This window comes from Aptenodytes patagonicus, chromosome 9 (assembly GCF_965638725.1).
Source record: "Aptenodytes patagonicus chromosome 9, bAptPat1.pri.cur, whole genome shotgun sequence".
NCBI lineage: Eukaryota > Metazoa > Chordata > Aves > Sphenisciformes > Spheniscidae > Aptenodytes > Aptenodytes patagonicus.
Genome location: NC_134957.1, coordinates 10,012,918 through 10,040,170, shown reverse-complemented (window position 1 = coordinate 10,040,170; position 27,253 = coordinate 10,012,918). Strand labels below are relative to the sequence as shown.

General features: G+C 45.6%; 2 protein-coding genes and 1 pseudogene across 6 annotated transcripts in view; 1 reads left to right on the top strand and 2 right to left on the bottom strand.

Moving 5' to 3' along the window:
- TAF9B (TATA-box binding protein associated factor 9b) lies at positions 1-4,132 on the bottom strand. The gene is made up of 7 exons (XM_076347085.1): positions 4,071-4,132; positions 3,897-3,978; positions 3,462-3,598; positions 3,253-3,387; positions 2,340-2,421; positions 1,599-1,712; positions 1-1,139 (listed from the first exon to the last, which is right to left on the bottom strand). Exons 1-7 carry the CDS (start codon positions 4,119-4,121, stop codon positions 973-975), a joined length of 768 nt encoding a protein of 255 aa, XP_076203200.1. The 5' UTR covers positions 4,122-4,132; the 3' UTR covers positions 1-972.
- A 3,960-nt stretch (positions 4,133-8,092) lies between these two features.
- Positions 8,093-10,409, top strand: LOC143164456 (growth hormone secretagogue receptor type 1-like; annotated as a pseudogene). Its single transcript, XR_012996080.1, has 2 exons — positions 8,093-8,944; positions 10,112-10,409. The product of XR_012996080.1 is annotated as a growth hormone secretagogue receptor type 1-like (transcript).
- A 1,108-nt stretch (positions 10,410-11,517) lies between these two features.
- Positions 11,518-27,253, bottom strand: part of LOC143164455 (fibronectin type-III domain-containing protein 3a-like) — a 49,759-nt gene continuing 34,023 nt past the window's right edge. For all 4 annotated transcript variants that reach the window (XM_076347081.1, XM_076347082.1, XM_076347084.1 and 1 more), the window contains 18 exons: positions 26,947-27,006; positions 25,285-25,423; positions 24,147-24,200; positions 23,345-23,466; positions 23,079-23,253; positions 22,755-22,841; positions 22,286-22,424; positions 21,649-21,717; positions 21,298-21,416; positions 21,087-21,192; positions 20,249-20,424; positions 19,323-19,436; positions 18,687-18,836; positions 18,054-18,334; positions 17,139-17,351; positions 16,069-16,235; positions 14,951-15,072; positions 11,518-14,130 (listed from right to left, as the gene is read on the bottom strand). In XM_076347081.1, the coding sequence (XP_076203196.1) occupies positions 13,813-14,130; positions 14,951-15,072; positions 16,069-16,235; positions 17,139-17,351; positions 18,054-18,334; positions 18,687-18,836; positions 19,323-19,436; positions 20,249-20,424; positions 21,087-21,192; positions 21,298-21,416; positions 21,649-21,717; positions 22,286-22,424; positions 22,755-22,841; positions 23,079-23,253; positions 23,345-23,466; positions 24,147-24,200; positions 25,285-25,423; positions 26,947-27,006 (2,611 nt within the window). In that variant the 3' untranslated portion in view covers positions 11,518-13,812. The remainder of the gene's footprint in view (positions 14,131-14,950; positions 15,073-16,068; positions 16,236-17,138; positions 17,352-18,053; positions 18,335-18,686; positions 18,837-19,322; positions 19,437-20,248; positions 20,425-21,086; positions 21,193-21,297; positions 21,417-21,648; positions 21,718-22,285; positions 22,425-22,754; positions 22,842-23,078; positions 23,254-23,344; positions 23,467-24,146; positions 24,201-25,284; positions 25,424-26,946; positions 27,007-27,253) is intronic.

The following is a 27,253-nucleotide window of genomic DNA, read 5'->3' as shown; positions in this document are numbered from 1 at the left end:
TTAAATTTATTCAGCCTTTATTCAGTAGAGCAGACTTGGGAACTGACACCCCCCAAAACCCTCTGCGGGTACCCGAGCCACCAAGTCAGACGCTCGGGGTCAAGCTCCGGCGATTTGCCCTTCGCCAGACCCCGTCGTGTGCCACGATGACAGCGACATTTTATTCAACACACACACACAAGCACAAGCTTAACGCAGTGCCGACTGACAGAGAGGCGCAGCTCTTGGGAAATAAATAAGGGAACAAATCTTGGCTGGGGTTTTACCTCTAATTTCTGCGTTGCGGGTACTGGCGTAGGTGTTAAGGTCAACAGAAACCATGGATTAAGGGACAGGGGAGGTCAGCCTGAGCAAAGCATTCTCCAGAACCCCCCTCCTCTACCTCTGCTCTGCATTTCTACTGTTAAGAGCCGACCTTCACACCCACTGGAACTGCGCGTGGAGAACAGCGTACGCAACTAACACAACCTAGAAGCAGCAAATGCGTTTGGGGGGGGGGGGGGGGAGGCTGATCCTCCCCAGCTACGTCCCGCCTCACCCAGGACTCTGTTTTTGACGTTATTTGAAATGAGCATCTGTGTCACACCACCCAGTGTTTTCTACAAATTATTTTTACTTGGCACGGGACGGTACTCCCAGCACCTGGCTCACCAGGCTTCAGCGACACGGAGAGGTCTGTTAGCAATAAGGCGACAGAAGAGACGCGAAGACTGTTCTCCTGTGTAACGGCGACCAGCGCTCACCATCGCTGCTGAGGTTCAAAAGCCGTTACGGGCCACAGGAAAAGATCAGCTGCTTTTTCCTCTTTCCGCAGGCAGTGATCTCTCTCCCTCTCTCTCTCTCACTCCGCACCCAACTGCGTATTAACAGAGTATTTACACGCTCTCACACCGTTTACAAAGAATTCTTGGCAAAACCCTGATGAGGCTCAGTATGAATCACTGAAGAACGGAAGGGGATCGGACAGTCTCTTCACAAATTATCATAGTCGTCGTCATCTTCATGCTTCCTTTTCAAGGGATTTGATTCATTAGGGGTATTCTGTGATGATACCATATTTGTAGTAATAAGAATGTTCTTTGGTCCAATTAATGAAGGATTAATTAGAACATTCTGAACTGTCGGCGTAGTTGGTGTGGCTGGGGGGAAAAAAAAAAAAGCCATTGAATGAAAAGCTTGAAAAAATGACAGTTGATTTTCCCACACTGAAACAGAACTTCCAGTCCAATAAAGAAGCGTGCTCCCAGAACATCCCGGGCTGAAAACCCTGGAACGATCCTGAGAGCAAAGTAGGGAAGAGCGGAAAACGCGAGCGGGGTGAGCACAAAGCGAGAGCGCACAGAGGTGGCAGTTCAGGTGTAAGGGAAACCTGCCGTAAACGCCGTACGTTCCGCTCGACACCGCTGTGCTAGAAACAGGAATTAAGGCCAGGAGTTACTGGCACGACCAGCGGGAGGACTGCCCGCCTCACGTAAGGGGACACAAAAGACTAGCAGCATTAAAAAACAGGAGAGGTGAAGTGATTTCCCACATTATTGCTATAAATGAACAAAGAGAACGCCAAAAAGCGCTGCTGGTCTTTCCGGCTCGTGTTTTACCTGACTTGACTGCTGCCTGAGACGACGGGATCTGCACGGTGAACCTCTGGCCCGTCAGCGACACTGGAGTGCCGACTTTTGTCGAGACGGATACCGTTTGTGCTGAAGGTGTACCTGAAATTGAAAACAACTCAGTCAAAAAATAAATTAAAACAAAAAAAAATAAAAGAGAGATGATATTTGCACTCGTAAATTTGCTTTCAAAGGGGAACCTCTTATTTCTGAGGTGGTGGGAATACACAGGACGATGCTGATGCTGGATACACAGGCGTCAGATTTTCAGGCAGAACTGCCCATTTTCTCAAGACCTATAAAATTCTAGGCCACAAACACACGCACGAACATGTGGGTGCACACGCTCAGTCATAAATTTTGTGAACCTCTGAAAAATGGATTTTATTTAGTAGTTTATTTATTTGTAGTTCGGCGTAGAGCGTACATTGAGGGAAAACCCCTCAAACTGATGTACGTTTCCTGAATAGTCTCTTCACGTACAGAAGTTACCACAAATACAGGAATAAAAATACAGAACGGCAGTAGCGTATGCACGCATCAAAGATCACAATAGTCTTTTTGAAATGAATTTAGTTTTCCTGATGCTGTCAAACGACACTAAGTTCGGGCGGCACCCAGCACGTCCCCGGTGGTTGAAGCACGCTTTGAATTACCCCTCATTGGTTGTTTTTTTTTTTTCTCCTTCATAAAATCAACACGGGAAACCCCAACTGAGCTGTTTCCTACCTAAAGTAGGAGTGCTGGGCCTGCTGCTCACAGCACCAACACTCAGGCGAGGGACTGTTATTCTTCCTGCGGAGGAGGAGACCTGTCGAGAGAGAACATCCAGTTTAGCACCCCGTTAAAATCAACAGCTCTTAACGCGAGAAGAAGAAACGGTTCTTCCTACAAAACCGCAGAGAGCCTATTTCGCAGCAACACCCCACGATCTGTACTCCAGCACGGAAGTTCTCAAACTCTCGACGGTGGGAACGCCGCCGGCGTGAGCTGGAGCTCCTGGACGTGACGTAACGCCGAAGATCGGCAGGCAGCTGATCTGGCACACAGCTCCCGGGTCAGCCAGGTTAGCTTCTACTGGAGAGAATAACTACAACATTGCGATCAACAGTTATTCTTCTGCCCTCCAGCTAGCACCGCGGCATGCCCCAGGTCAATACCTGGAATCTACCCTTAAGATCAACTTTTAAAACTCCTTCTTTAAAATGGGGGAAATAAATACGAAATCCTACGCGCTGAGACATTCAGTATTCTGCAGCAAGCAAAGCGAATCTTTTCTCTTCCCTCTAAAGCGGAAACAACTGAGGTGTAAGTACAAAACGCCCTGTAACATCTGCACTAAAGCTCTACTTTCGCCTTTTACAGTCTGATATTTGACTCGACACTTTTGCTTTAACGCTAAAAAGACTCACAGATGCGCTTTTCAATACTCTCTGCATTTGAAACTAACTAGCAGTAAGAATACTTGCGAGTTCCTAGAGACAAAGGCCACCGGCCCAGTCCCAAACCGCTATTTTGACGCGCGCCGGTCAGCATCTGCCCACGCGTATCCTTCAGAGGTGCGGGAAACTCTGATTTCCGACAACATTCCTGACAAACACCGCGGGCGCCAGGAGAACCCTTCCCCACCCAACCCCCTTACCTTCTTCTGCAAGGACTTCAGCCTGTAGTTGGGAGCTGTCAAGCAGTATCTGTCAGGCGGCAGCCGGGGTCCGGAATAAGGCTTTATCAACGGCAGCGGCGTCTGGTTTTTCTGCCTTGCAATGTCTAACAAGAACTGGAGGGACACGGTTACATTCCCACCCGCCGCCTTTTCTCGTGCCCCGTTACCACGGCTGCGGTTTTACTCACGTCTCTGGGAGGCGGCGATGTGAACGACTGGTCTGTCCGGCACTGGATGGCCAACCTCACGTCATCCGCATCCACCCCCGATTTCTTTGCGTGGCTCGAGTAAATTTTTGCATCTTCCAGTATAGTGGTCACGTACCCTTCGGGAAGCGGAGTCTCGCGTCAAGGCTGGACTAACGGAAGGACCTCTGCCCCCCGCCCCGAGCCCACCCGGCCGTCTTCGAAAACGCCGCTCCCCCCCTCCCCCCCCCCCGGGGTCGTTTTGAAAGGCTGGCGGGGGAACCCCCCCCCCCCCGGGGACCGAAGACAGCGTTTCCCTCCTCCACCCGGCGCTTCCCCGCGCACTTCCCTCCCCAGGGGCAGCGCCGCTGGTCGTGCCAGGCCCCGGCCGAGCCCCCGGCCCCCGGCCGAGCCCCCGGCCCCGCCGCCGCCCCTTACTGTAGGCGAACTCCAGCATCTGGTTGATGACGCGCGGCTCGTACTCCGTGATGCCCATGTCCTTCAGGATCTGCGCCATCACCTGCAGGGCGGAGAGGCACCGCTCAGCTCCGCTCCGCCGGCCCGGCCCGGCCCGGCCCGGCCCCCCCCCGGCCCCCGCCGCCCCCGCGGTACCTGCGCGTCTTTGGGCGCGCTCTTGGGGGACGCCATCTTCGCCGGCTCCATCGCTTCCGCTCGCCCCGCGGCGGCCGCTTCCGGCCGCGTGACCGGGGAGCCGCGAGGGCGGCTGGGGCGGCGGTTGCCATGGAGACGCGGCCTGGCCGGGGCCGGGGCCGGGGCCGGGGCCGGGGCCGGGGCCGGGGCCGGGGCCGGGGCGGAGGCGGAGGCGAGGGAGCTGCTATCCCGGCAGCAGCGCGTATAATGCAGGTGCCGCCGTTCCTCCGTTCCGTGCCACAGCGAACGAGCGCTCGAGGCCTTTACCAGCCGCGGCACAAACCGGGGGTTTCGGCGGCCACCGGCCGCTGCGTGTCCCGGCCCCGACCCCCCCCCCCCCCCCCCCGCCCCGCGGTGGGGAGGCACAGGCCTCACGGCCCGAGGAGGGAGCCCCTGAGCTCCCTCCCCAGGTCAGGCCGGTATTGGGTCAGACAGGGCGTTTATTCCGCTTTTCATTTTCAAAAACTACGTTTCTGTGATGCAGACGTTCTTTTTAATAAAAGCATTTGCGGAGACAGAGTGAAACACGAGGGCACGGCCCGAGTCCGACGGGTTCGGGGAATTGTCCCCTGCCCCCCTTGCTGCAGAGCAGTCCGACGCCAGCCGTTTGCCCAGCGGTGACGCAGAAGGGTATGTTACTTCATTACCGACTTTGATGGCCGCTTTTTAAATCGTCAGCATTCCCCGGATTAAAGAAAAATGAGAGTCTTGGCAGCAGGACTTTTTAAGCTTGTTTTCCTAGCAGCCGAAGGATCTCTGCGTACGTTCCACACGAGTCTCATCAAAAGTTTCTCTTGCTTTCTGAGGCAAAACAGAAGCGAAAAAAAATTGTTTTCTTGTGATTTTGTCAAACGGGGGATTAGCGGCATACCAGGAGAGGTTGCAATAGTGTTGTCATTAGCCGCGACGGTTCAGACGAAGCAAAGTCTGGAGGAAGATGCGATATCCGCACTAGACCAGCTGATAGAACGGGGAAGAGAAGCCAGCCTCCTCTGAGAGCAAGAAGAAACAAACAGCTGTTAACTTGTGATCCCTCTGATTCATGCCTGCAGCGCGTTGCGAAACATTCCAGCGGCAGCAGGACTCTCTCTCTGCTTCTCGTCTCTACCAAGGGTGATGTTTCACACCTGGAAGCCGTACGCTCAGCCTGCCTAGGTGTAAATGCAACTTTCAGGTCTGACTTGGCCCCTGTATATATGTAGTGAGATGGCGGCTGGCCCCCACGCCCCGGGGTTTGCTGGTGCCGGGGGGTGCCGGGCTCGGCCTGACGGGGGGCAGCGGCAGCCCCGCGGCTGGAAGAGCTGGAAAACCCGCGTCTAGCACGTGCCAGGGCTGGAGGTGCAGGCGGCCGGAATGCCTCTGCTGAGGCTCTTTGGCTGGAAGCAACTGCAGCGTTATAGTCCAAGTCATTTGACTTTCATGAGTCATAGTATATTACACAAAAACATCCTGCGAGGAGAGACCGGAGGATGAATTCCAGACACTGACCTTAGACAACAAACAAAACCCACTTTTTTCCCCTTGTTTTAGGGAAGAGGGGGAGGGGAGCTCTTCCACTGTGGACTGGATGCGGGCTGTGGATCAGGCCGAAACTTGGCATCATCGGGCCGTCTGCCGTCACTGCCATTTATTCCCGATGCAGTAAAAAAGAAAGATGCTTCGCACTGCCGAGGGGCTCTGGGTTTACCCCCGAAAACAGGCAAAGACCCTTCTGCCCCCCCTCCCCGAGCTCCTGTCCGTGCTGTAACTGCCTCCCCCACCAACCCTGCTGCGCAGGGGTGACTTCCCGGGCTGAGCAGCACGACCAAGAGCTGCAGCTACTTGCGGCGTTTCTGCCTGGAAACCAGCGGTGAGGAGAAGACACGGAGAGCCGGTTTCCACGGGGGAGATATTTGTCCCCGAGGCCACAAACGCCTTCCGTGTGGGCAGCTGAGCTGGAGCGGGTCTGCCTGGCCGTGAAAGCTTCCTCCCCACCGCCAGTCCTCTGGGGCACGGCCGTGCTGTGAATGCCTGCGTTCAGCTGGCTGCGGAGGCACCGCGCGTCGGCCGAATGAAAGAGCGGTCACCCTTCATCCCTGCCCAGACACTTGGGTTTCTTTCAGCGTTGGAAAACAGGAAACTGGGTCACGGCGTGGCCAGGCCGAGCGCCGACTCCTCCGTCTGCCACCGCCGAAGCGGGGACGTTCATCAGGGCAACTGTCTCCCAGCTGGGAGCGATCTGCTCGAGTAAATAGGGGCGACAGCCGCACACTCTTCAGCCCATGCGAGCATGCGCCGGCCAGGCCTTCGCTCTGCTCAGGGTGCACCGTTTAAATCACCAATGCAGAGTTAAGTATCGGAGATGAGACAGATTTTGTAGAGGTGTTTAAGGTGCAGCAAAGTAAAGCCTTGGCACACAGACCGCTTCTCTTTTTGAGGTGTTCAGGTGCCTAAATCTCATGGAAAAAAAGAAAGCAAACCCCACAGCCAGCGCTTCTGCCTCCTGGCAATGGCAGCAGAAATCTCCCTAACGTTAGAACCAGGGATCTGTCAACACAATGTGGTGACTGTGTTCAGCACTGACCTTTCGAGCCCAAATCCCACACTATTTGGCTCTGCAAAATGCTGGCTTTTGAATAGTCCGTCAGACAAGAAAAGCTGCGAAGGGCAGAGCTCTGCGGAGAACGGAGGAGGTTTATTTTGTACCGGCTACCCCGCTCACTTCTGCCAGCGCCCCAGTCCCTGGGTTACGGAGGAATTTCTGAGGACCGCGGCCGGACACATCCTGCTGTCGAGCTGAGCAGCGTCCACAGCAGCCTCCAGTGCCGAGTGTCCCCGTGCTCTCTGGCTGCGTGCAGTTAACCTCCGGCTTCCCGGAGCCTTCCCTTGCGTTTTCCCTCACGCTGGCCCCTTTTCCCCTCGCCTCCCCCCGCGCTTTCCAGCTCATAATCTCTGATCTTTTCTGAAGTGGAAAGTAAATCAGGGCTAAGCGTCAGACTGTCTCATTTTGAAGACTGATGTGCAAATAAAGACTTTCCCATCCTATCTTAATAATGTCATTAAAGCACTGTCAGTAGAAATTTCTCACTCGGCGGCATATGCTGGGGAGGAGCTCAAGTGGGAAAGGCCCTGAGTAAACACAGAATGATGGAAAATTATGTAACTGGCCCAAATGGGCTAATTAAATTTCCAGTATCAAAGAACTGTTCTACCCTACCTGGTAACCGCAGGCACGTTTTGCAGGGTAAGGAGGAAAGCGGCGTGCGGTTGCGTGTTTAGTGCAGCATCATTAGCGGCGTGTAGGTGGAGGGAGGGAGGTGGATGACCGCAGAATGGGCAGCACGGGAAACGGCCGCAAAAAGTCAAGGGGCCCCAGCCGATTTCCTCAGAAATCGTGCCGCGTGCCGGGGACCTCCGGCACCCCGGGGACCTCCCAGCACAGCGGCATCGTCGTCGCCGGCGGCAGGAAAGCCATCCTGCAGGTGAAGCATCCCGTGCCTGCCAGCCGCGGTGACCGCCTGTGAGCCTCCCGGCTCCTCGGCGGAGCCTCAAGGAGACTTCTCAGCCTAAAGATTTCCACTCGTGGCGCTCTCAAGTGCTGGAAGGATCTGGCAAACTGCTGAGCACGTCTGAGAGGCTGTTCCCGTCCGGCTCTCCTTTGGGGGGACTGCCTCGCCTTGCAGCTCCTCCGCAGTCGATACGGAGCCCTGCCGCCATACCCGGCTCTGCGCGCTTGGTGGGATTCGCAGAACTTGAAAGGAAATGTAAAAAAAATGGCCCTTTTCCAAACACTGCGAAGCTAAGGGTAAATACCGGCACGGTAAATACCATTTTGTAACGGTCAATATTGTTTTTAAAAAGTTGTGCCTGGCGAGTGCTGGATGTGTGAATCTAACACTCCTTTGCTTCTCATAAAACGGACTAATTGGCACTTGGGTATTTAATGTTTATGAACATTTTAATTTTTTAACTGATCATGTAAGAATCGTTGCGTAGACGATTGGTGCTTGGACACTGGCTTTGAAACATGCCTCTCTCTTACCCCGACTCAGGTTTCCGTCGAAGGGGAGGATGAAGCCAGCCCTGCCCTCGGCTTTGAAACCAGACATGGGCTCCATCTCGAATCGCAGCTATTTCAGAAATGACACGGACTCCTCTGAAGATCAGTCTTTTTCTTTGTTTGATGTCCATATTTCGGTGCCCGTGACAGTAATTTCCATCATCCTGTTTTTCTTGGGAGTCTCTGGGAATTTGATAACGGTAGTCATTTTCAGACGCTCGCAGGAGATGAGGACGACAGTGAACGTGTACCTGTCCAGCATGGCGCTGTCGGACACGCTGATTTTCCTTGGCCTGCCTTCGGATCTCTACCGCCTTTGGAAGTAGAAGCCCTACATATTTGGGGATTTTCTCTGCAAGTTCTTCATTTACCTGAGTGAAACGTGCACGTACTGCACCATCCTGCACATCACCACGGTGAGCGTGGAGAGGTACTTCACCATCTGCTTTCCCCTGAAAGCCAAAGCCACCATCACCAAGTGCCGGGTGAAACGGGTCATCCTGGCGCTGTGGGGCTGCTCCCTCCTGACCGCCGGCCCCATCCTCTTCCTCTTCGGGGTAGAACACCCCAACGGCAGCCTGCCCCAGGAGAGCCGGGAGCGCAGGTCCATCGAGCGCGTGGCCCGCCCGGGGCTGCTCGAGACGATGAACTGGGTCTCCACCGTTTATTTCTTCCTGCCAATGCTCCGCCTGACCCTGCTGTGCGGACTCATCTGCAGGAAGCTCTGGCGGAGCGGGCAGCGGCTGCCGGGCTGCCGGCAGGAAAAGGTCCCACACGCAGACTGTCAAAATGCTGGGTAAGAGTGCTTTAGAGACCCAATCTGAAGAGCTGCCTTCTTCAATCACTCCCACGGCGCGTACAGCGATGTGGGGCATGATGGAGAGGAGGGACAAAACACACAGGGTTACACAGATTTAAGAATCAGTGGATTTATGCTTAATTGATGTTCCTGGCTCTTTCTGGTAAGAAGGGGAGTCCCCAGCTGCACGGTATTCAGGCAAGGGATCTTGCTGCACGGCGGGGAAGCAGATCAGCCTGGCTTTTAGTTGTTTTGAGATCACATTCCTCATGTCCCCCCGCCGTCTCTGACCTTGTGGGATTAAATTAAAGAAATTGGAAAATTCTGTGACTTAAAACCAGACCAGGCGCTTCCCCTGCTGTAGCAAGGAAAGGTTTTAAAGCCATTTCCCCTGCAAAATTTCTCAAGCTTAGTGACTATGGCTTTGTCCAGGATGGCAACAACCCACCTACTTGAACGTGCTCTTCACCCTGTGCCAGCTGGTACCTGTGCCTTGGTGCAGACACTGAAGCCAGGAGGGTTTGGGTCCCCTCCCCTCCTCCCCGTCCCTCTGGCTGCTCCCTCCTGAGCGCCCCCCTCCCCCCCCAAAATCCTTCTCAGCAGGGAAGCGGCAGCACCCACGCCTGGGGATACCTTCAGTAAAACGCACCACAGCCATCCACTGGCTGTTTCCTGCCAGGTTTTGTTTGCTTATTGCGTGCTCTGCTTTTCCATCCTCTTCCTCAGTGCCTCCTGGTCGAGTTTGCTCCCCTTTCCCGCCCCTCCGCTGCCCAGAGGGGCCCCCCACCTCCCGTGTCCCTGGTCCTTCCCCTCCGATACCCATCGCAGGATGCCAATGGCGACTCAGATTTTTGGGCCAAGAGTGGGCAGTAGCCCTTAATTTAAGTACAGGCTGCTTTGCCCCAGTCTGATTTGATTCCTTTGTCTCCACTGGATGGACATGGGTGTAGAGAACCCTATTTTAATTGCAAACAATTCATTTTGTGTGCAACCTTGAGTCCTTGTTGCTCGAGATTACCAGTAACCACAGCGCAAAAGCGGCTGGGCAAGGCAGGAGGTCTTGTCTGCTGGGTTAGACTTCGCAAGCTCATGTCTCGGTCCTTCGATAAAGAGGCAGAATAAACTCTGCTCAAGGCGACTGAAGTGTGCTCTCTTCCTTTTTAGCCGTCGTAGCCTTGGCCTTTGTGCTGTGTTGGCTCCCGTTCCACGTTGGCTGAATCCTCTTCGCCCAGAGTGAAATCATCCTGTATGACCTCACGCAGTACTTCAACCTCATCGCCATGCTTCTCTTCTACCTCGGGGCTTCTATAAACCCCATACTTTACAACGTCATGTCACACAAATACAGGAAAGCGATGAGCAAAATCCTGCACCACAAGCGAACTCGGCGCTGCCGGAGCCTCAGCAGGAGTGACAAGGTTTCTTTTGAAGGCACGGAACTCGCTTCTTTCACGTCAACTGTTCAGCCTTGACATAATTCTCGCAACCCAGGCATTTTGCCAGCTGTGTGGTGGGTTAAAACCTGGGTAGATGGTGCACACGGAGACTGGAAGAAGTACTAAGGCCGTCCTTTCGGCTTACCTCTCACTATGTGTTTCCTGAGATAGGTTTGGAACGTTTTAGGAAGGTCGGAGTCAATTCACATTATTCCTGCGCAGAGGGGCAGCCACGGGGGCGGGCTGGGCCGTTCTCTTCAGTGCACTTGCCAGCCACGTCGTCAGGCTTCAGTGTCCACAAAGCTCCTGTGAAGGGATTTGTCTCAGTTTTTGAGGACCAGACGTTTAGTTAATCACAGACCTGTGAAATGTAATTCCAGTTACTTTCTTCCCACAGAAGCCAAGAAAAAGCGGAGGTTAAAGCCAGGCCAGCTGCTCGCTCTCAGCAAATAAGCCTAAGAAATACAACCTGTAAGGTACCTGAAAGGAAAGCGGTAAGAAATTACTCATTTAGTGGGACGATGAACACATTGCCTTCTTCCAACAAACTGATTTATTGCTCGCCCCTCAGGTCTCTCGAGTTGCTTCTCTGATTTTCGGTCTTTCATCTTGTTCCTTATTCAAACTATACCCAGCTTTCCGCACAGCCAGACCCCATCTCTGCTAAGCTCTATGGCGAGACACCACCCTCGCCTTTAGCGCTCATCTGAACGGACCAGGGACAAATTACGCCTGTGGGCGATCGCGGGGGGGGGGGGGGGGGAAGTGAGAGCAGAGGGCATTCGCCCATCTCCCTTATTTGTAAAACCAGCAAACACCGAGTCCAGATCCCCAGCTCACGGGCTGCCCCATGACCTCATGTAAAAGGGTTCAAGAAACCGCACTGTTTGGTCCCCAGGCTGACACAGCTCTTGGAAGAGGACAGCGTTGCGCTAAGGCTCCCACAGATAACTTCTCTTCCAGAAAGATTATTTTTTTTTTTTAAGGCAGCTCTTAATGACAGCAACAAGGCGAAACGTGTTTCTTCACCTTGAATTACGTACTACACAAATAAGATTTGTGCTGAATAAGATTGAATAAGATTTAGCTCCTGAATAAGATTAAAACCCAGAAAAGACACACGCAACCCCGTAGTCGAATTTGAATACATTTGTATTATTTATTGGCTGTATTAAATATATTATCTATTTGATAGTTACAATTTAGTAATACAATGCATGGCAGCTTTAACATAAGTTTGAGATACCTCAAAATTACAATACAAGAAAACTGAAGATGCCTAATACATTAATGCCACTAGGGTAGATCGTTCTGGAATGGATAACGGCTGATGTAAAGTCTGTATTGCGGTCGGCTTTCACGGATATTTTCTGGAAACGTGACTATTTTGTGGCAATTACAAAAGAACTTTCTTCCGCTTTTTAGGAGTCATGGCTTGTTAGTATTTACTCTGCAATCCTAATTTATCTTTTAAAATCATCAGAAACATTATTGCCAAATAAACCTCTACAAACTTCATTCTAAGAGTTAAAGAAATAACCCTTTGGCAATAGAGATTTGCTGAAGGCAGTCTTATTTGCTAAAAGTAGACTATGAAGAGAAATAAAGACAGATTGTAAACTCTTCTGCAAACTAAAGACTAATATCTGTATAAAACTCTTTCCAACGCTGGAGGGAGAGATTTCTATGATATAATAAATGATTAACTTAAAGTTCTGCTACAAGTAGAACAATACATTCAAACATACGTTTTCCAGGACTTTTAATCAAAATAAATAGAGTACAAAATGAAGAGTACATTTTGAAAAGATTAATTTCAGATTGCACCATAAATCTACTTTTAAGAGTATTAAGCGATACTATGTCATAATTTAGGTTTTCCACATCTGAAATACAACACAATGCCTCAAACTATAACGCAACATTATTCATCAACTGCCATAGGAGAAAGACCCTTGAAGTCATTAATTACTGGAAACACTTAGCCTGTAGCACTATCACATCCAACATTCCACGTACAAGTGCATTGCTCTGATGTATATAAAGTGTAGCCGCAGTCTCTGCAAAATACGCTAACTCTACCTTTCTATGGCATATTCCAAATGCTACTGGGGAGACCCATTCTGAAACACGTTCGAAATTGGCGAGTTCCAGCTTTCAAAATATTTGATATGAAGAAGACACAGCTGTCAGACTCATCTTTAGGTATTCGCAAGCAGATTTAACAAGAACAGTCATATGTAGTGCACAGTGTCCACAAAAAACACCCCCCAGACAAACAGGACGAGTTTCAGAAAAGTTCATAGCAGGCTGAACATTCCCATCTAGAAAACAATGGAATGTGAAGCTGCTACCACCGGGATAGCAAGTCATTTAAAACATTGTATAAATGTTATCTAAAAAGAGTTCTTTCATGTATAATTTGATAATTCAGATTAAGTTAGAAGGGCATCCAAAAGCAGTTTGAACTTTTTATTTTTAGGTTAATAATAGTACAAAAACATTTGCTCAGTTTGAGCCAAATAGCGTTAACATTTATCATAAATGCACTCTTTCTCCTTAAAGACAATACCTGTGCTTTTCTGAAAACACTGCAAAGATTTAATCAGAAGCACAGGAAATTACTTTTCTCTCAGGCACTGAGAGTGAAATGTGGATTGGGCCAACAGCTGCTCACCAACAGCAGAAAGCATTTCATTCAGAAATGTACAATACAAAAGGGGCCTTTTCTGCAACGTTACATACGAACGCCTTTGCTGTACGAACAGTACGTCCTGCTAACGTTTCGTCTAGCACTTCGATTAAAATTCTAAAAATGCTGGCACCCTCTACTTCAACGCTTGAAATGATTATTACTGAATCCGAAATATTAAAATAACTGTAAAGTAGTAACATCACTAAGTCAAAGTCAATATTCTGCTTTCCTTCTACAGTATATTAAATGTGGTATGCTCTAGTAACGTTTTGCCATACAGTACTGCTCTAAGCTGAAGCATTTGTGCTGCTGTATTTCGTGTATACCAAACTACAACAATACCTGATTAAACATTGCGGATCGGCTACCACTGCTCTAGTCGTACTTGAAAAGGACTTGCTCTATCAACGCCTTCTCTCTCTAACGGGCCAAAGGGCCCCGCTTTGAATTCGGAGAGAGGAAGAGCGTGCACACACACCAGTGCGCACGATAAGGCAGTTTTTTGCTGTTTTATTAACAGCTAACCCTGATTACAGAGGACCCAGGATTACCCTTTCTACGAGAAATCTGTGTTCAGTATTTGGAAAGGATCTGCCAACCCAGCCTCACTGTTAGCCAGCAGCAAAAGTGGAAACGCATGTAACTACATTTCCAGCTAGGATTTTAATTAGAACTAACCATAAATACCCGAGAGAGCTTCTGTACAAAAAGCCGAGTACTGAATAGGCTCTCGTCTACTTGATTACAAAGTACTGAATAACAACAGCAAATAAAATAGCAACCACTGCAAATCCGCAGAGAAGAACGATAGCAATGAAGCGCTCTTCACGCAATGTCTTCTTAGTCTCTGCCAACTCCGTCGTCAGATCAGCACACGGTGGAACCAGCTCTTGTTTCTGAGATGAGAACACTGTACTGGGACTGTAAGGTCCATACAGTTCTTGTGATCCAGTAGAGTCTTGGGACTGACGGCCAGCGCAGACTCTGATCCGATATTCACAGTTTGTCTGCAAGCTCGTGAGGCGGAAGGAAGTCTCTGGTCCCTTGTACACCTAGTCAGAAGAGGAAGAGAGAGAACCACTTTACAGGGGATTCGTCTTGCAAACAGCACGCGATACTTTCTGTTCTGCTTTACGAGCACGTGCAGCGCTGGACACTGCCCAAAGTCATTCTCTTCAAGCCAACCTAGTAAAATCTCAGCTTTTATTTCTGAAGAATTTGATTCATTTTCTTGTGAAAAATCTAAAGCTTCCTGCTATGTCCCACACCGACAGACCTGGATTTTGAAGCTCAGGGGAAAAAAAAAAAGAAAAGAAATCGTTCTGCGCAACTGTTGTTCTGTACAGCTCCCCCGCTAAAGTGGGGCAAGCGCTGTCTGTGACTAACAAAGGTAGTGATGCCACAGACCGTAAGATGAAAGAATCAAAAGAGCCCAGGGAAATGCTGGGAGAACAGGATAAAACAGCGTTAACCCGCTTCTGGATCACCAGTTCTCCCAGTGACTCTCAAGCCCGCCTTCGCAGTCATTTGCTTTTACAGCACAAGCGAAGGGTCGGTAGGGAAATGAGAATTTATGGTCTTTAACCTGGGGCGACCTTCGATGCCGTGAAGAGGCAGCACGGCAGGACCCTGTACTGGAAGCTGTCCTCACCCATCACAAACTTAAAGCTTCACTGAGAGGAACCAACTGAGACGCTGAATGCAGCACCCTTGGGAGTCAGGACTGTAAACCGGGTCCCTTGCTGAAACGAAGAGTATCCCTGCCGCTAGCATCACCAAACAGAATTTGAACCTTCAAATATCGACATCTTTTTCTGCAATAATTTTTCGAAGTAAAACCTCCGCAAGTTCATTATGTTAAAGAAAAGGTACCTGATCAAACTCTCTCCCAGCAGCAAGCTGAAGGATGTAAACAATAGAATCTCCTTTCATCGGCTGTAAAGGTTCCCATGTGATTTCGTAAGTGTTTTCTTCCAGCTGATTTGCTTTGGGTGCTAGAAAAAAAGTGATTTGTTGGCATTTTAGAAAAAGAGAACAACAGTCTCTACAAGTGCTCTCAGTCTTTTTCAATCAGAAGAAAATGGCCAAAATCACCAATTATTACAGTGACTCATTTTCACAGTTAATGCAGCAAATGGGCACTAGTTTCAGTGACAACAAGGAAGTTTTCTCACTCTGGCTTAAGGTATGCTTTGCTTTTGTCCATTTTCCATTGAAAATGTTTGTTCTAACGCAAGGGACTGGGCAGCGTAAATCTAAAAGCTTAAGGTTTTTCCAACATGTTTGTTAACGATGGAGAGGTGACAGTCATTCGAATAATTCTAAGCAATTAAGACCTGTTTCATTCTTTCTTTTTCTTTGCTGTATTTCATGACATAAGCTTAACAAATGATCACTGTAATATTTGTAGGTTACACTTGTCTGTCTTTTCAAGCTGACAAGATAAGCTTCTGACGTCTAATGCTTGTACAGATGAGCGAGCACTTTCAAATCACTGGAGAAAGCAGCATTTATGCCCATGTATCTCCGAGCTGAAATTACACGTTATAAACATGGTTGAGTCAACCAGTTTTTTCCTGCAGGTAATCAGCATTCGCATCTTCAGAATGGCCTTCTCTAATGGCAATCTTTAATGTTCGTATTAGAAAGTGAAGATCAGAGGAATTATTTGTGTTCTCATTTGCCTACGTGCTGTTGTAACTTGTACCAAATGATAGATAACCCTGAAAAATTACGTTCCAGTTGAAAACGGGTAGAGGAAATCCTCACTGTCGGGGTGGAAGAGCTACTATGGTGTAGGAGATGACCACACGCTGGTCCTACACCAGTAAAGCCCTTCTTACACCAAGTTAGCGCCCACCACAGCTAGTTTCTGTTCTCTGTCCCACAAAGGCCCTGGAAAGAGGCTAGACTGGGAAGAGAGCCAGGTTTTAGCATTTAACCTAGTACGTAAATGGCTTGCAGAAGTTTCTGGTGCAGCGTAAACTCACCTTTAAGAGATGCGGGTGGAGACTTAGTTGTAGTGAAAGCGTAAACTTCAGAAAACTCTCCCTCTCCAGCATCATTATATGCCTGGATTTTAAAATAGTATGTAGTGGATTCACTGAGTCGCTGTACCTTGTACGTATGACAAGGACCATTATAAACAGTAACAAACCTGGAAGGAAAAACCAGAATATACACCAATTAGTATTATTCAGTAATCACCAAGTTGCATGTCAGTATCGTAAGCGGAACATTTTCATATCTAACTTAAGTACAAAAAAGTGACAATACGTTCCGGGTGCCCCAGCTTTCTACACAGGCGCACAAGGAACGTCAGGCAGCTCGAGCTCTGCTATTGTCACCAGCAGTTCATGATGCGCACTGAATCAGCACCACACACCGTTCATGCTGGGGGAAGTCTCCACTTACATTCACGAAGCATTCACTCAACCTGTCTAGGCACTAAGCTACAGCCGTACACAGGCTACCACTGAAACTACACGACCAAACTCTCGATTTGAATCAAGAGAATAACCCCTGTATATACTAGATACGGCGTGATTTCAAGTTAAAGAACAGCTGTCAACCCCATGTTTCTTATATGCAAACTGGACTTCACTTTAGAATTTCCAAAAGATAAAAAAACTGGCAACATAGGAAGATGGTGAGATATTAAATTTAAATAATTACTATTTAAATTACTATTATTAATTTACTGTAGTAAATTAATATTTACTGTAGTAAATAATTAATACATTTACTGAAGTAAATTAAATTTACTTCGTAATTATTAAATTACTATTAAATTAATTACTATCTAAATTTCAATAATTACTATTTAAATTACTATTTAAATAGTAAATAGTATTTACTGTTTACAAGTAAATACTAGCGCAGCAGCTATTAGCAGCATTTCTGGTTGAAAGATGCGATGCAAAAATGCAAACTAAGGGGCAAACTTTGGGACGTCCAAATGACTTACTGGTGCAAACGGAAGAGAGAATACTTAAAACGCCTTGAAAACTTGAAACGAAGTTGTAAAGCAACGATATCCTTAATGTTCCGATCATCTTACCTGCCAAACCTGTCCTCCATCTGCAAGTTGAATTGTGTAGGGTTGGTAATTAAAGCTCTGCTAGGACCTTCACCCCATTTAAGTTTAAGGCTCTGGTAGCTGAAGACCACACATTCAAGATGAGGAGGGTCAGGAGGTAGTGGTTTCGTTTTGGCTTTAATGGAATGACTGAAAGGACCAACTCCAAAGCTGTTTATGGCCTGTATTCTAACTCTAGAAATGTGAGAAAAGCAGCTATACGGTCAGTTTACTGAGGTCCTGAAAAAACGCTAGGTAATAAAGCAAGACTTAAAATTTGTAAAGAATGTAACTCCAAACAATAAAGCAATTAAAATGCAGTTAGAAATTTAACTATAATCTACTTCAAAACAAGTCAACATAATTGCGTTCTTCTCAACATAACGAAGCTTCAGCGTTTCTCAGTATTGTTCAGGTTTATTCTGTTCAGTGAACAAGCGCCCGGGTCTTCCACGTTAACCTGAACTGTTTTGCCTCCCACCGACACTGAAGATCCATAATCTGAACCAAGCTTTAACCAAGCCTGAGCGTGCAGCGCAGGAACAGCTATTCTGCTCTTATCTGTACATCCATCCTATTTGGCGAGATGCTCATCATCCCATTATATGCATTGCTTCAGAATGAAAAATTCTAAACCCAGAAAAATTAGAATAAAGCCTTGGCTGCGAGACAGAATGTTAATCTTAACACAGGAATCTTAACTCTTGCCGCTAAAACGTCATGGTTTGATTCCGGATATGACAATTTCACCTTATTTTTTCGGAGTTGCAGAGTAAATTAGGCGAATAGTCCGTAAGCCAAATGAAAAATTGCTCTAAAAATTTAAAACACTACCCGCAAAGCTATTGATTGAAAATCCTACAAATGTGGTTTCAGAGTAAAACGCTTAGTTATTACCTGTACAGAGTGTCAGGCAGCAGATTCTCAAGAACATGGCTTGTATTTCTCCCAACAGTTACAACCTGCTTTTCCCCGTATTCTATATTATATCCAGTGATCTCTGACCCATGACAACACGGTTCTTCCCATTGAATTGCAAGGCACGTTGATAAAGGAAGAGAAATTTCCATCTGATCTTCTTCAAGTAAATGCAGTACTGACACTGCCGCAGGCACTGACGCGGGGGTTGTCACCACAGCAGTCTCGCCGAACAACCCAACTCCAGCGATGTTCACAGCCTGAAAGAGAGGCCGCGTATTGTTTGCCCAAAATCTACATTTTTTTCTAACCAGTCACATCTATCATGCTTCCTTTTGCATGTTGTTGGAAGGGAATGGAAAATCTCCCCAATAAAATGTAACTACGGCAAAATGTCTGGTATTTAATGCAACACTAGATCTAAATTTCATTTCTAGAAAGACGTAGTTAGGAGGGACTGAGGGAGAAGGGAAAGCGTTTTTACCAATTGCCTTCTACGCTGCGTTAGTAGGCGACAGTACGTAATTTTATTCATCTCTAGCTGAAGTTTTTCTTCAACCTGTACGTACTTGTTCATTTGCTTAGTAACACATAACAAACGGCTCTTCATACCTGGACTCTGCAGTAATACGTGGTTGCAGGTGTGAGACCTTTTACTTCATAGCTCTGGCAAGGGCCAGTGTAAATGATATGCATTGATCCTTCCACCTGTCCCCAGTCCAGTCTGTATTCACCGATTTCTGCACCGTTGCACGCAGGACTCTGTGGGTGTAAGCGATAAATTGTCCTTCAGCTATTGCACACACACACGTTCACCATACAAGCGTGATCTCTCGAACAGAAGCACTGGGGTTGAAACCTGGGGTCTTTTCCACCATAGCCAAGGGCATGATTTTAAGTTCAGCTTGTTAAAAGGTTTCCATCCAGACGCACGTCTAACACACCACCACAGTTCAGACCAGAATTTTGAATGACTCAATCTCTTACCACTTGGATGAATTAAATGTATTATATACTAGCTACCACACCATGAGGAGGATTAAATGTCACCCCATTTAGTCAGTTAAGATGGAAACTCATAGCTGGCAAAATTTACAAAACCAGTGTATACCTCTATGAAGAGACGTGCTCAAAATATTCCACCCCCACATTTGTTATTTCTTCCATTTCTGTGTATCATACATGTGTCACTAGAATTCTAAAAGCCAAATATTAATTTGTGTATTACCGAAAATCATTAAAACCTACCTCCCATGAAACTACAACACAAGTTGCACTTTTACAAGTTATCAGGGGTTTGCAACATTGATCAGGGGGTCCTGGAGCAGTAGAGATCTCTGCTTTGTCAGAGTGAGGGCCAAACTGCAAGAAAATACGATTGCGTGAATACAGCAACAGCAGTAGAGCAAAAACTGACGTGCAAGTGTATGAGCCGAAGAAAATAAATTATTTTTAACTAGGTAGAGAAATAAATAGAAGAGTTCAGTGCTTAGTTTCACAGCACCGTTTAAGATTCCTTTCAGGTAGTTTACTCTGTAAGCTGGCCCTGTAATCCTCCCACTAACTCCACTGCTATGGTTTTGTAACTCCTCCTTCCCCTGTAGTCAGGATCTGCCTTCCAGAAGCAGCTGGGTACTGTTTCAGGCAGACTTTTACGCAGCCAACATTTATCCCAACCTTTTTCAAACCTGGCATTATTTGAACACGCCCCTCTCTACACAATACTATTCCCACACCACCGGCCTGCGGAGTCTACGCTAATTGTGAAACATAAGGCGGTTTCTTAAGGCACAAACATTAAGTGGTTATTCACAGCCAGAAACGTAGGGTTTACACTGCAGTCAAAGAAATGACTGGAAGTGGTGAGAGAATGTCTAGCACTACCTTTGGACTAGTTACCGTCGGTACTGACGGCAATCCAGTAAACAACGACAGAAACGCGACAGGCAGGGCACATCCCCTCAGTCAGGGACATTCAGTCCTTCCTTCAGCCCGAATTTATTGAACCTTCTTTGAATCGTATTTTTTACGCTGTAAGAAATTTTGCTCCTTCAACAGAACTACGACAGAACACGGAAGCTACAAAATATCATCAGGCTTGTAAGACAGTAGTATCATTACTATCTTTTGTGTAAAAAAACCCCAAAATTTGATCCCGTTAGCACAGCAGTTACCCCAACTTTATTTGCCGCTCGTATCCAGAAGCAGTATGTTCTCCCTGGAAGCAGATTGTTTACTACGTATTCAGATGCTGGACCCTGATACACTTGTCTGCGTTCATCTTGTTCAGAGTTTGCCATCTCTATAATATATTCTGTAATGTCGGAACCTCCATCTACAGAAGGTGGGCCTATGAAATAAAAAGACATTTCCCCCCCCCCCATTAATTTCACAGAGCACTTTTTCTTTTAAATAGTTCCTAATCAGCCTTCTGAAGCTAAAAGTTGAATCAGATAAATTCTAAACGTTAGAGTGCAGGCTTTTGTCATCTATCCGAGCCGAAACACTTTATGAAGCTTGCTTTTTTCCCCCCAGATACCGATTAGTTTCAGATGGCCTTCATCAGCCTTTTTCAGCTATTTTCCATACATTTCCTTCAAAATCCAATGTATCTTCATTACTTTTTGATTATCTCCTTTACTGAGATAAAAATGAGAAAAGGAGGGTTGATTTTTAAATTGCCAAGCACATGTCAGTAACGAGGCAGTCATTACTTCCAGCCTTCTCACTGGAAGACATTTATGTCTGCTTAAGTCTCGCCACATCGTCGCACATGCGTGCATCACCGAGTCAGTGGTGGTTAGCAAGCTTTGGTCTTCTCAAAAAAACCCCAAAACCAAACAACTAGGGACACAGACTACATATATATATATATATGTGTGTGTGTGTGTATATATATATATGTGTATATATATATATTCCCCCCCCCCCCGAAGAGTTCTACAGATTTTTCATTTTTGTTCTGACATTTAAAATCAGAAAAATATTTTGCTCAGAAACACTGGAGCTTACCCCACTGTAAAGTGATTTCCTTGGGCTTAGCTTTGCCTGCCAGGCATGGAGCATGACACGGTCCAGGAGGAACAGCTGATGTCGTAACAGTCATAACATCAGAAGCCTAGCAGTGATACACATTATTTTAGAGTGGAAACACCAAACAACTTTTCACTAAAACATAAATAGAAATGGATTTCAGAAGCAAATTTATTCTCATTTTTCTCACCTGGCTTTCACCACCTTTACTGACACAATAAACTCTCATTCTGTATGAAGTGCCAGGCTTCAGATGATCACATACGTGTTCTCTCTGGGAACCACTGTATACCGTGTCCCATTTACTTCCTGAGGAGAAAGAAAAGATACTTTATACTACAAAACTTTTGCAAAAATCAACCTTGAAAATTCTCTCACACAATTATTAAGCAGACAGTCAAGCCACAGAATCAAATCTGAATGATCCATTCTGCAGAGAACATGTACAACGCGATATACACGTCACAACAGAACAGTAATTGCTAGAACGAGTAGTGAATCAGCACACAAGCTGAGTTAGTACTTAAAGATGATTGCCTACCAACTGATGTTTCTGAGATTTCCAGAAAGTATTTAGAAATGTCTGATCCTCCATTATCCTTGGGTGGTTCTGAAAGAAATCAACATCTTAAAATAAATTATAGAAGATTTAAAAAACAATGCATTATTTTGTTATCAGCTTTTTCAGAGAAGATGTCCATTCATTGTAGAATATATTCAAGCAGAAAACTCAATTCAAACAGAAACAGAAAGCTGTGTACTTGTACGTTCACAATACGTCTTCCAGAACAATAGGTTTTTTTCTATTATTAAGCGCGATTATGCCGGGAAGAAGAGCAATGAGGAAAATACTGCCAATTTCAGGTATCATCTCTTATTTTTATTTTAAGAGCACATGAAAATTATTTAAGCACCACAATAAATCTAGAGGCTGTTACAACAGCCAATAGCATTGAATGCTTCTCTAAAATGAATGAAGAAAACTCCTACTTTTGTGCTACAGCCCCAAAACAAACCGAGTTGCAATTTTTTGGTAACGCTAAGTATTTCTCCTGCCATAGCGATATCTGCAGAGACATATAATTAGCCCGAGTTTGCCTCTGTGTTTTAATCTGCGTTACTGAGCGGCTGTACGAGTAAGCAGCACTCAAATACGGCGGTAACAAAAGGTAACCTACCCCACGTAACTTTCACGCTGTGCGAATGGATCTTGCCCTTTACGGTTGGTTTACTTGGTGGTCCAGGTTTGTCAGGATCGGTGCTGTGTTCTACCACCTCACTGGGACTGCTTTTTCCTTCGCTGTTGTAGGCAAAGAGCTGTTTCAGGAATGAATGGAATATATAATAAATGCTTGATTTAATGACAAGTAATATCCTGCTGATTTATAATGTTCTTCCATGGGGAAAAACAAAACAAAACAAAAACCACCCCACAACAGAAAAGACAACAATTTAAAAGAAAACAGAATTAGCTAGTGCAAAAGATCTGATTTGTATTACAATTCCACCAAAAACTATTATAACAACAAAAGTACTGCAGGTAATTTTCTGCTGTCTCCACAGAAAGTGTCTTAGCTGTATGGAAATGCTAAAACTCCAGAAAAGGATAGAGTCATAATTAAATCAGAAACAAAACATAGTACAAACCCTAAACTTATAGGATGTACTCCTCCTAAGATTTCTTAAAGTGCACGAGAGTTCATCTCCATTGTACTGTGGTTGGAAACCATAACCCTGCAAAGGAGGGAAAATAAGAACAAAACGCAGTCACCGATTTTCCACGATACAACAAAAGCCAGATCAGATCCAGCAAATTTTTTTTTAGCTTGAACTTCATCTTTGTTTCACTAACACACGCAATACTTGCCAACCGTTGCAGTATTTTGCAGCATTTCATTTGAAAGTTAATTTTTTTATTTAAGCACTACTGCCTATCAGGCTTTTGCGCATATAACAAAACCCAGCACTTACAGAACCTTCTTCTTCCATGTCTAAACTGTAAGTGAGAGAGTCGTCTGAAGACACCCCGTTAGGTGGGCTCCACTTGACTGACAGCCAGGTCACTCCCGCTTCAACAAGCACTGGGGGTGATGGGGCTGGTGGGACAATTCCCGCTGTGTAGTACGTCACTGTCTCGCTGAACCCACTGGAAAAATATTTAAAAAAAAATAAAAATATTAACAGCAGCAGACGTAGCTGATGAGAAAGTAAGTGATATGATACATTGTGTTCATTACCTCATTCCAATATCATTTTTAGCAGCTAATCTGAGCGAATATTTTGTAGAAGGAGAGAGTTTGGTAAGTTTATACTGCTTCAGGTGCCCGTAGTAGCATTCTTTGAAGGGTCCATTCTTCCCCTTTAAAAAAGTGAGAACAGCCTGAGTAACTTTTTGCATGGCGACTGTATGCTCCCTGCTAAGGTCAACTTCTTCACTCTGAATTTTCCTAAATTTCCTTTCACTAATTTAATAATAATTAAAAAAAAATGAGTAAGCCTAAAGAATGTAAAAAGCTAATGTCATCACGGTCATACTGAGTATGCCGATAGTAATCCTGAGCATTCTTGATAATAAAACCACATTTTGACTGAGGTATCTTTATTTTTTGGCACTGTAGATTTGACAAAATGGTAATAAATAACCGCAGTTGAAAACAAAACACATTTTTGAAGTTTTTTGTCACTTTGGAATACATTTCAGTAAGAAGTTCAAGAGCTGAGTGATATTTGTGACAGCTACTGAAGACACAAGCCGAATGCTCATCCGTTTAAACCGAGCCCAGGAATTAATGATGCTCTGAGTGACAAGGACCAAATGAGGGACTTTTGCACTGTCCTCTCAGAGGATCTGAAAGGATCGTCTACTTGAATTGCTGCAATACTAGTCATTTGGTTCAGGCTTTTTAATTGGCTTGTCCCTTTAAAACTGTCTGGACAGTTGCACTGAAAATAGCTGATGTATCTAAGCAAAAAGTATTTTTAAGTATAATTGGTCTACAGATGTCATTATGATTTTTTTTGCACCAGAAAAGGTCTTACCTCATCCCATTCTAAAAGAAAATTAGTTATTTTGGAACCATTGTCATTTGAGGACTGAAAATAAAGAAACAATGAAAAAGTTAAAATCAAATGGTTGTACTTTATAAATATTTTTGCACATTAAAAAAATCCAACACGTTAACAATTGAATATAAAATGTTCCAACTTCCTTTTAAAGCAAAATATTTAACGTAGAGCTGAAAGGAATCTGCGGTAGGCACACAGAACAGCCCTCTTCCTCCACACACACACTTGTGATAATCTGAAACTGCACTGTGGGCACAGACACACGTATTCAGCAAAGTGACTCAGAAAGGGTAAAAAAAACTAGCAGCTCGTTGAACTAGTTTAATTCCTCGTTCCTGACGGCTCTCCAGGCTGCTGTACTACTTCTGCTAATTCTGATAGTTTAGAATACGAACTTACGATTGGTTTTATTTTATGAATGATGCAAATGATATCCTTACAGCTTTTTTGCTTGTGTCCTCGCACTGTGTGTTCACCAACTGTCTGAGCAACGTAAGCGTTCAGACAGGCAACATTTGTGCTTGTTATGACATACAAATTGGGAACAACCTTTACTTTCTGAGTAGAGATTATACAAATAATTTAACTAATTAAAGTCATTTAGCCATAAACCGTTTTCCAGGTATAAGCGGAGTCATAAGAAAAAACATGAAAAGACAAGAAAACATGGTTACCAACAAGTCTTCACAGATACTGTATATAGTCAAAAGCCAGATTCAAAAAGTTAAATCTACAAACTAGCCAAAGAAATTCACTATGAGTTGGTCAGAGTAACTATGAGAACTCTGAATTATAATGTTAAGTTATAGCTAATTATCATTCAGGAACCCCCAAGTGAAAATATAAATGCTCTGTTCTTCCCTATGCTGCCAGTTCAGAAGAGAACTCTCCTACCGAGTAGTTCACACTTGGAGAGACCTGCTACCGACTCTAGCACGCTAAAGCCATATGCAAGAAACTAAGTAAGCAGCAGAAGAAAGAGGAAGAAACAATCACGGTTTCAATTATCAGTCTTAACTGAGCAACTTAAAAGCTAACACCTAAAGTACACACGAAATTACTGACGAAGCTAATTTAAACATACCAGACACGAATACATCAGCGTGCTTACCTTCCACTGCAAACTCAGGCTGGTTTTGGTTCTGTTAATTAGCTTCGGTGCAGCTGGACAGTCTGGCTCACAACTTTCTGTAGTGAAACTCACTAATTCTGAAATGGATTCTTTTATGGAACTGCTGGTCGCTGAAACTCTGAACAAAGGACAATTAATTAGGGTGCTATTGCATCAGCACCTGAAAATTTAAGGAAAGAGTTGTCAGCTTTAGAAATGCATTTAATCACTAGCAGTGGTTACAGCCACAAGCCCAGCCTGCTCACGTTATAGGAAACAAGTGCCCAATCACTCTTCTTTCAGATCATTGAGTCTAAAAGACAACAATTTCATGCTTTTTCGTTCAGGAAGAAACAACAAAAAGCGAGTTTATGACATCACTCCAGGCCCTAGTAACGGCTGCCCACATCATAAGAGACACTACTATCCGTCCTGCGTTGAGGGAGACGGGGGCATGCTGACAGAGTAGTGTGATGGAGATCACATGGGTACACTTACTGATCTTGAAGACTCCATTTGGCATCCTTCATGTACTTTACAATTACTATCTATCACAGTGGAGATACTTCAGTGATGAAATACACGTGGGAGGCATGATGAAAACTACAGCGAGTGTTACCAAATGGTAACAGAATACCTGACTTGACTTGAAATTAACCTTTGCTGAAAAGACCTTGAGATTCAAATACAACAACGCTTACTTGGGCAAGAGTACAGATACTAAAATGGGCTAAGTTGGCTGTAAAGCCACGTTTATTGGTGTAACTGTTCAAGTGGGACAGAATCTCTAGAACAGTCATGCTCATTTACGTTTGTTTTTGAAGAGCAATGACTTGACTAATTTTTCAGAAATAGTGTCGGTCTCATCAAGTGAGCTGTAGGTAAAGAAAGCTGGCCTGTATGGAGAGCAACACCACGAACCAAACACACGCTATGCTACACTGTGCAAGCGGAGCTGTGCCGAGTATTTAACACCCTCAGAACTCTCCTGCAGTTTAAGAATAGGAGTTTGCTTCAGTAGGTCTTAGAGCTGGTCTCCTCCTGTGCCCAAGCATTGAGGCTCTCGCTTCTGCTACTGGATCACAGTGTTCTCCCGGTTTGTTTAACCAGCTTGTCTTTTTCCTGACCGGTTAAACACCTTCTCCAGTATTATTTACTCTGCGTGGCAATTCTTGAATGTCACGTCTTGTTCCCTTGTAAGGCAGCATCTAACTTCTCCCCATTTCAACCAGTTTCCACTTCCCTTCTTGCACTGCTACAGAAGCTTGCAGTTTAGAGAAGCAACTTTACAAATCAAGCTGACAAGTCAGAACTGCATGTTCAAGGCTAAATTATTTTATTTACCGCTGCCTTCAGCCTACAACAATCTCTTTCACTGAGTCCAATCTTGTTGTTCTAAAAAAATACCAGAGGATAACTTAAAGTTTGTATTTGAGAAACACGAAGAGACAGAGAAGATAGTAGGGAAGAAAATGAGGTGACATTTTTATGAAATTAGAAGGTAAGTGTGAATTTAGATAGCAACAGTAGTGTCCATAGCTATGATATTTTTGCAGAATATTCCTCAAGCTGTTCGTGAGCACACCTTTTTCATGAAGCCACAAGAATTTTGTAATTAACATATTAACAAAAGCGTTAAGTATTTCATTCCCAGCAACATACCTGGCATGATAATCAGTTGCTGGTCGGAGATCAGGAAGTGTAATTGTTAATTCTTCCCCACTGTGAAAAGGAAAGGGGAGGAGGGGGGAAAAAAAAAAAAAAAAAAAAAAAAGAGTTACAGCTCTTCCTTATACTTTAAAGGACAAAAGCTTATTGAAAAGCAAAACCATGTAGCGCACATTTAATTTTCACGTTTTCCATTGTCCATGTAACTCTTAGTGATATTACTTAAAATTTATTTCATGTGAAGTAGGTAGGTCTGCAAGTCAACAAACAGCTCCTGATAGAGAGATTGCTGATTGGTTAA